This window comes from Hylobates moloch, unplaced genomic scaffold (genome assembly GCF_009828535.3).
Source record: "Hylobates moloch isolate HMO894 unplaced genomic scaffold, HMol_V3 SCAFFOLD_5, whole genome shotgun sequence".
NCBI classification, from domain to species: domain Eukaryota; kingdom Metazoa; phylum Chordata; class Mammalia; order Primates; family Hylobatidae; genus Hylobates; species Hylobates moloch.
Genome location: NW_026652280.1, coordinates 21,932,434 through 21,941,488, shown reverse-complemented (window position 1 = coordinate 21,941,488; position 9,055 = coordinate 21,932,434). Strand labels below are relative to the sequence as shown.

Genomic DNA, 9,055 nt, shown 5'->3' with positions numbered 1-9,055 from the left:
GCAACCTCCACCTTCCAGGTTCAAGTGATTCTCCTGTCTTAGCCTCATGAGTAGCTGGGATTACAGGCACATGCTAATTTTTGTATTTTTAGTAGTGACGGGTTTCATCATATTGGTCAGGCTCGTCTCAAACTCCTGACCTCAGGTGGTCCGCCTCAGCCTCCCAAAGTGTTGAGATTACAGGCGTGAGCCACCCATCACGCCCGGCTATATATCTCTTCTTCAGAGAAATATCTAATCAAGAAAATAATTTTTACTGTTTTTATTTTTGGTTTGTTTGTTTTTTTCCTCTGAGATGGAGTTTCACTCTTGTTGCCCATCCTGGAGTACAATGGTGCGATCTCGGCTCACTTCAACCTCCGCCTCCTGGTGTGTCTGGAATTGGTGGGTTCTTGGTCCCACTGACTTCAAGAATGAAGCCACGGACCTTCGCGGTGAGTGTTAACAGTTCTTAAAGGCGACGTGTCCAGAGTTTGTTCCTTCTGATGTTCAGATGTGTTTGGAGTTTCTTCCTTCTGGTGGGTTTGTGGTCTTGCTGGCTTCAGGAGTGAAGCTGCAGACCTTCCCAGTGACTGTTACAGCTCTTAAGGCGGCACGTCTGGAGTTGTTCCTTCCTCCTGGGGGGTTCGTGGTCTCGCTAGCTTTAGGCGTGAAGCTGCAGACCTTCACGGTGAGTGTTACCGCTCATAAAGGCAGTGTGAACCCAAAGAGTGAGCAGTAGCAAGATTTATTGCAAAGACCCAAAGAACAAAGCCCCCACACCGCAGAAGGGGACCCCAGCGGGTTGCCACTGCTGTCTCTGGCAGCCTGCTTTTATTCTTTTATCTGGCCCCACCCACATCCTGCTAATTGGTCCATTTTACAGAGAGCCGATTGGTCTATTTTACAGAGAGCTGATTGGCCCATTTTGACAGGGTGCTGAGTGGTGCATTTACAATCCCTGAGCTAGCACAAAAGTTCTCTACATCCCCACTAGATTAGCTAGATACAGAGTGTGGACACAAAGGTTCTCCAAGTCCTCACCAGAGTAGCTAGATACAGAGTGTCAATTGGTGCATTCACAAATCCTGAGCTAGACACAGGGTGCTGATTGGTGTGTTTACAAATCTTGAGCTAGATACAGAGTGCCAATAGGTGTATTTACAATCCCTTAGCTAGACATAAAGATTCTCCAAGTCCCCCACCAGATTCAGGAGCCCAGCTGGCTTCACCTAGTGGATCCTGCACCAGGCCGCAGGTGGAGCTGCCTGCCAGTCCCGCGCCCTGCGCCCGCACTCCTCAGCCCTTGGGTGGTCGATGGGACTGGGCGCTGTGGAGCAGGGGGCGGTGCTCGTAGGGGTGAGGGGAGCCTCAGGCATGGCGGGCTGCAGGTCCAGAGCCCTGCCCTGCGGGGAGGCAGGTATGGCCCAGGGAGAAGTCGAGCACAGCAGCTGCTGGCCCAGGTGCTAAGTCCCTCACTGCTGCGGGCCGGTGGGGCTGGCCGGCGGCTCCGAGTGCGGGCCCAATGAGCCCACGCCAACCTGGAACTCGTGCTGGCCCACAAGCCCCATGCGCAGCCCCGGTTCCCACCCGCGCCTCTCCCTCCACACCTCCCTGCAAGCTGAGGGAGCTGGTTCCGGCCTTGGCCAGCCCAGAAAGGGGCTCCCACAGTGCAGCGGCGGGCTGAAGGGTTCCTCAAGCATGGCCAGAGTAGGCGCCAAGGCCGAGGAGGAGCTGAGAGCGAGCGAGGGCTGTGAGGGCTGCCAGCACACTGTCACCTCTCACTGGGTTCAAGCGATTCTCCTGCCTCAGCCTCCCCAGTAGCTGGGATTACAGACGTGCGCCACCACACTCCGCTAATTCTTATTTTTAGAAGAGACGGGGTTTCTCCATGTTGGTCAGGCTGGTCTCAAACTCCCGGCCTCAGGTGATCTGCCTGCCTGGGCCTCCCAAAGTGCTGGGATTACAGGTGTGAGTCACTGCACCCAGCCTTTACTGTATTTTTTAGCAGAAAGAAGATGATTGCATTACAGTGGTTATTTTTAAGGGCCCCAGCCTCCACTTTGTCCTGAGATCTACGTTGTGTTGTTTTCAGTGTTTTGACAGGCCTTTTTATTTTTATAAATGCCCCAGAAGTTGTAGTGCAGCCCTTACATTCTAGCAGGACTTTTAGAAGCTGACAATTTTCCTAAATTTCATTCACATCACATGAAGGCAGCAATTGTTAAAATATATTTAGATTCCATTAGGGTACATTTTGCTATCACATTGAAGTCTCTCAAGAATCATTTTATTCCCATCAGATGTCGTTACTGAGCAGTTTCTAGTGCTAAACATGACTAAGAACCTTTAGGTGGTGCTCTTTGATTAAAAACATTTATCCCTCAAACAAATACAGTAGTATATTGCAGGAAAAAGTGACTTTTTTTTTTTTTAGGGATGATCTCCCAGGTCTGCTCGATTTTTCTGCCATTTGTATTGCCGAGGCTAATAATTTGCCCATCTCCTCCCAGCCCAAGCACCCCAAGACTGATACTTTTCTATCACCTGCTGCTAATTTTGCCTCCCAAACAGTCTCCCATCTCTGACTAAGAGAGAACCTTCTTGGTGGGGTCACGGCTTCCCTTGCGTCCAAGAGCTGTCTGTCCCACAGCCTGGTCAGACTCCGAGAGCCTCATCAGACTCCCACAGCCTCAAACCCCAGGTTTGCCACTCACTTCCTCGCTCACTCCTCTTTGCTCATTTTTCTTTTTTTTTTTTTTTGAGACGGAGTCTCGCTCTGTCGCCCAGGCTGGAGTGCAGTGGCGCAATCTCGGCTCACTGCAAGCTCCGCCTCCCAGGTTCACGCCATTCTCCTGCCTCAGCCTCTCCGAGTAGCTGGGACTACAGGCGCCCGCCACCACGCCCGGCTAATTTTTTGTATTTTTAGTAGAGACGGGGTTTCACTGTGGTCTCGATCTCCTGACCTCGTGATCCGCCCGCCTCGGCCTCCCAAAGTGCTAGGATTACAAGCGTGAGCCACCGCGCCCGGCCTCTTTGCTCATTTTTCTGCCAACGATTCATCATGTATTTCTAGGACTATCTGCTCACTTCCCACCCCTTACTTTTTTTGTTTTGTTTTTTTTGAAACAGAGTCTTGCTCTGTCACCCAGGCTGGAGTGCAGTGTCACAATCTCAGCCCACTGCAACCTCCACCTCCCAGGTTCAAGTGATTCTCCTGCTTCAGCTTCCCAAGTAGCTGGGATTACAGGTGTGCACCACCACGCCCGGCTTTTTTTTATTCTTAGTAGAGATGGGGTTTCACCATGTTGGCCATGCTGGTCTTGAACTCCTAACCTCAGGTGACCCACCCACCTTGGCCTCCCAAAGTGCTGGGATTACAGGTATAAGCCACTGTGCCCAGCCCCAGCCCTTACTTTTGGTTGAGGGTTACCTTTCCTTTCATTCTGGCTAAAGAGTTGAGGTCGGTTGGAAAAACCCAGACTTAACCTTCCTTTTCTTTTTTTTTTTTTTTTGAGAGAGTCTCACTCCATTGCCCAGGCTGGAGAACAGTGGCACAATCATGGCTCACTGCAACATCTGCTTCCTGGGTTCCAGCAATTCTCCTGCCTCAGCCACCAGAGTAGCTGGGATTACAGGTGTGCACCACCTCACCTGGCTAATTTTTGTATTTTTAGTAGAGACGGGGTTTCGCCATGTTGGCCAGCCTGGTCTCGAACTCCTGGCCTCAAGTGACCTGCCCACCTCAGCCTTCTAAAGTGCTGGGATTATAGGCATGAGCCACCATGCCCGGCTGATCTCCCTAACTCTAAATCTTTACCCCTCTGTCTCTAAAGTCTGACCACCTTTTTAATTCTTTTAGAGACAGAGTCTTGCTCTCACCCAGGCTTCAGTACAGTGGCATGATCATAGCTCACTGCAGCCTCAAACTCCTGGACTCAAGTGATCCTCCCACTTAAGCCTCCCAAGCAGCAGGGACTACAGGCACATGCCACTACACTGAGCTGTTTTTTTTTTTTGAAAAGACAGAGTCTTGCTATGTTGCCCAGGCTGGTCTCGAACTCCCGGCCTCAAGTGATTCTCCTGCCTCAGCCTTCCAAAGTACTGGGATTACAGGTGTGAGCCACAGTCCCCGGTCCTGATCACCTTTTCTCCATCACTTCTTCCCTAACAAACACTTAGTTTCCCTGTCCCTGACTTTCTCACCACTAAAGGACCCCTACATTCCTCTAGAAACCTTGTGGGACTAGATTCTTGTGTCACATACCCTATTCTTAAAAATAACAACAACAAAAGCCAATTTAAATACTTTAGAAGATTATACTTTTCAAAGATTTTACTAAATCATTTTTTTAAACAAAATATACATTAAATCTCAGATTTACAGAATATAGAAATAATTTATCCAAAGAAATTTGCATTTTAAAATTGTTAATATTGCACCCAACAGTATGTCTTTGACACATTTGCATTGTCAGTCTTTCCCACAATTTGTAAAAACAAGAGAGAAATCTGAAACTAACAGAATTACACAAGCTAACTTTTCTGTAAAAAAAAGAAAAAACTTATAATTTTTTATTTACAAGTTAAGAAAAAGTTGTAAACGTTCAGGATTTTACTTCCACAGAATAAAAAGCCATACATTCTTTCTTTTATCATACCTAGAAAATGAACTATATACACATTGTGATTACCTCATAGGACTTCAACAGGACTGACATTGTGAACACAGCCCAATGGTAAAAAATAGAATTATTGAACTATGGAAACTAGTGTGTGAAAGATACAGAATGAGAAAAATGTCTGGAAAAAAATTACTTTTACCTCCTTGAGGAGTTTCCATAATTACCTAAAGTTATCTTCAAATTTAAAAGGACACACCATTCCCCAGTCTTAGGAATGTGGCTGCCAATAACCTTTTCTCTCAACATAAGACAAGTGAAAAAGAGTGAGGTCTCTGTTCAAGTCCCTTATAAAATACTTTACATATAGGCAGGCAGAAAAGTTTGCTTTCCAAAAGAAAGCTTCGCAAAATATTCTGCAATTTATTACTGATATCCTCAGTTTTTAAAAACCCCCTTTTTAAGCCCATAAATATTTAGATGCTTTAAAAAATGAGAGTAGGGAATCAAATCATTTGGTACTATGGGAAGCTGCTAAAATAATATTTGATAGTAAAAGTATGTGATGTGCTATCTCACCTAGTAGTAAACCAAAAATAAACTGAAACTTTATGGAATCTGAAGTTATTTTCCTTGATTAAATAGAATTATTAAGCCAATATGAGGAAACATGAAACGATGCACTCTACTATCAACTTTGAAAAAGTGGTTGAACCACTTAGCTTTCAGATGATGAACACTGGTAAGTCATTTGTCATTACTATAAATTTTAAAATCTGTTAATAAGATGGCCTATGGGGGGAAAAAGGAGCCTCTGGGAAATTATGCTGAAGATCACAGAAAGGAAAATGTAACTGTAATTTTATAATACAATACCATTTGAACTGAAATACAACATGCTTTGTAATTCTATTGCCCTGGATTGAGACTGGATTAAAACGTTCCCTTTCAACCATAATGTACATAACCAGTTGAATAATAGGACTTTTATTATTATTAAAAAAAATTTTTTGAGATGGAGTCTCACTCTGTTGCTCAGGCTGGAGTGCAGTGCCACGATCTCGGCTCACTGGAACCTCCACCTCCCAGGTTCAAGCGATTTCCAGCTAATTTTTGTATTTTTAGTAGAGATGGGGTTTCACCATGTTGGCCAGGCTGGTTCTCCTGACCTCAAGTGATCCACCTGCCTTGGCCTCCCAAAGTGCTAGGATGACAGGCATGAGCCGCCGTGCCTGGCCTATTTTTAAATTTTTCTTAAGACAGAGTCTTGCTCTGTCACCCAGGCTGGAGTGCAGTGGCACAATCTCGGCTTGCTGTAACCTCCATCTCCCAGGTTCAAGTGATTCTCCTGCTTCAGGCTCTCAAATAGGTGGGATTATGGGTGCCCACCACGAAGCCCGGCTAATTTTTTAATTTGTGGTAGAGACAGGGTTTCACCATGTTGGCTGGGCTGGCCTCGAACTCCTGGCCTCAGGTGATCTCCCCTCCTCAGCCTCCTAAAGTGCTGGGATTACAGACCTGAGCCACCACGCCCGGCCGAATAATAGGACTTTTAAAAGTCCTATTTCTTGGCTCTGCTATTGTTTAATAGTCCAACCCAAGGAGTTTGTTATAAAGATTATTTATCGTCTTCAATATCTTTGTGATGAATGCAATTCACACACACACACAAAGTCCTGAGAGTCTTTCATAAAAAAATAGACGTGCTTTGTGGCCGCATCCCGGCCTGGGGGTGAGGGATCAGCTGTCCCCGGTGCGCCTGTACTCTGCGGTGCCATCGGCCACGATGGCATCAAGCGGCGAGCGCTTCTTGCGGATGCTGCGCCCGGAGGAGATGAGGTCCGCGTAGCCCCGCTGGTGCGAGAAGGCATAGGCCGAGCGCCGCGTTAACACGCCCCGGCGGAACACCTGCTGGCGTCGCTGCCACTGCTCCTCCGCCTTCAACCGCTTGCGATGCTTCTGGATCTGCAAGGGGGAGAGATGGGGAGGGATGAAGATAAGGTCCACACCAGGGAGGAGGCCTGGCCAGATGGTGGACAGAAATGAACACTGATGAACTCCCCTGACACCTGCCCCATTTTGATGCAGGCAGCTCTGTCCCCACTTTTGTGTGTGTGTGTGTGTGTGTGTGTGTGTGTGTGTGTGTGTGTGTGTGTGTGTATGTGTGTCTATATCTTTGTTTTTGAGATGGAGTCTCGCTCTGTCACCCAGACTTGAGTGCAATGGCGCAATCTTGGCTCACTGCAACCTCTGCCCCCCAGGTTCAAGCGATCCTCCTGCCTCAGCCTCCTGAGTAACTGGGGTTACAGGCACGCACTGCCACACCTGTCTAATTTTTGTATTTTTAGTAGAGACAGAATTTCACCATGTTGGCCAGGCTGGTCCTGACCTCCTGAATTCCTGACCTCAAGTGATCTGCCTGCCTCAGCCTCCAAAAATTCTGGGATTACAGGCATGAGCCACAGTGCTTGGCTATATCTATTTATATATATATATCGACATATATATATGATGATATAGATCTATATCCATCTCTGTATATCTATACATAGATTGATTGATCGATCTACCTACCTACCTACCTGGAGATATATATTGAAGCCGAGGGAAGGTTATCTAACTTTTCCAAGGTCACACAGCTAGAAAATGCAAAGCCAAGATTCCCACTCCCCCGAAGCTAGTGCCCTTTTCTAGTTCAGACCAGATGGGTACAGTCAAAGAGAAAATTCAGTAGGGCCTCTTTCCTGGGTTGTTACTGCATACTGTTGGCACTGCAAAAGGGAGACCTGAGGGATACTGAAGGTTGCCTCACTAGCCTCTACTCTCTCCTTCTTTCTAATGGAAATTGATTGTATTCAGATTGCCCCCCCACAACCCCTCACAGCCACATTTCTCATGGGTGGTGGGCAGGTTGATTTCCCTTGCTAAACTAGTCCAGAATGGGCAAGTGACCTAATTTTGGCACATGAGACCTGAGGGCACTGTACTGGGGTCCTTGGGTGAGAAGTTCCATGGCCCCTAAGGAGCTACAGAATAGTCTCTTATCTCCCCCTGACACTGATAGGTCAGGATCTGATGCCCAGAACTGCTCTGGCCATCTTCCAGCATCCATATGAAGCTAATAATGAAGGTTTCTGAGAGAAGAGATGGCAAGAACCAGCCCAATCCTTTTTTGACAACATTGAATTGTTCAATCAACTGGGCCTGAAGCCTACTAATGATTAATGATGATGCACTACTGTAGAGACATTTTGAGTCACAGCTTTCTGTTCCTTGTAGCTCAAAAGATCCTGCTACAGAAGGTGACACTTTTCTTTAAATAAAGAAAAAAAACCCAACGTGATTTGTATGACAAAATGTTAACACTGTAATTGTTAAACTGAGGGGATAGATATATGGGGCTCATTCTATTCTCCCTTTTTTGTTTATGTTTGGTAATTTTTGTATTAAAAAGCAAACTCCCAATTCCAAAAGACTTATTTGTGAGATAGAGTTAAAGAAAGAGAAGCAATCATGAAAAATCATTCTTACCAAACTTCCCATGAGCTTAGAATTTTGCAGGAAAGGTGCTGTTGGGAAACGCTTTGGTTTCTGTGAGGGACAGAGTTGGGAGAGGACTATATTCTTTATACCTTATCACTTTCTGATGGCCAGATGGTCATTGACAGGAATCGGATGGCAACGACGGGCAGTAAGCACACAGCAACAGTCAGGATGATAGTTAACCAAATGTATGGCTGTCTCAGAGCGTTTGAAGCTGTGCCTGTAAAGAACATGGCAAATGCATCACTGTGGTCCTTTTTTCCTAAGAACATAGTTAATATTTCGCCAGGTGTGGTGGCTCATGCCTGTAATCCTAACACTTTGAGAGGCCAAGGTGGGTGGATTGCCAGAGCTCAGGAGTTCGAGACCAGCCTGGGCAACATGGTGAAACCCCGTCTCTACTAAAATACAAAAAATCAGCCAGGGATGGTGGTGTACACCTGTAGTCCCAGCTACTCAGGAGACGGCAGAATTGCTTGAACCCAGAAGGTGGAGGTTGTAGTGAGCCGAGATCATGCCACTGCACTCCAGCCTGGGTGATAAAGCAAAACTCTGTCTCAAAAAAAAAAAAAAAAAAAAAAAAAAATTAGTTAATATTTCATAATCTATAAATAGATCATTTATGGTAAACTTTTACAACTGGATCGGCCTCCCCAAAATATCCATTATGGCTCAAAGAACAGACATTTTAAAATCAGACTAAGCAAAGCAAAATTGGGAAGGTAAATTATTTGAAACTAGGCAAATGTAAATAAGTGAGCAAATAAGGAAAAAAAGCACATTTGTTGACATTGCATTGATCAAAAATGCAAAGTTAGGTGATCAAGACTTCTGACTTTTTGAGATAGGGTCTCACTCTGTTACCCAGGTTGGAGTGCAGTGGCGTGATCATGGCTCACTGCAGCCTCAGC

The 9,055-nt window shown here is 46.0% G+C and overlaps 1 protein-coding gene and 1 long non-coding RNA gene across 5 annotated transcripts in view; one reads left to right on the top strand and one right to left on the bottom strand.

The window, feature by feature from the left end:
• The first annotated feature begins 300 nt into the window (after positions 1-300).
• The window catches only part of LOC131383435 (uncharacterized), a 35,920-nt gene continuing 27,165 nt past the window's right edge, over positions 301-9,055 (top strand). Inside the window, exons 1-2 of the long non-coding RNA XR_009213448.1 lie at positions 301-434; positions 5,247-5,343. This is a non-coding gene — a long non-coding RNA (uncharacterized LOC131383435). The remainder of the gene's footprint in view (positions 435-5,246; positions 5,344-9,055) is intronic.
• The window catches only part of ATP8B1 (ATPase phospholipid transporting 8B1), a 138,293-nt gene continuing 134,684 nt past the window's right edge, over positions 5,447-9,055 (bottom strand). For all 4 annotated transcript variants that reach the window (XM_032152195.2, XM_058438300.1, XM_032152196.2 and 1 more), the window contains 2 exons: positions 8,234-8,364; positions 5,447-6,566 (listed from right to left, as the gene is read on the bottom strand). In XM_032152195.2, coding sequence (XP_032008086.1) covers positions 6,342-6,566; positions 8,234-8,364 — 356 coding nt within the window. In that variant the 3' untranslated portion in view covers positions 5,447-6,341. The remainder of the gene's footprint in view (positions 6,567-8,233; positions 8,365-9,055) is intronic.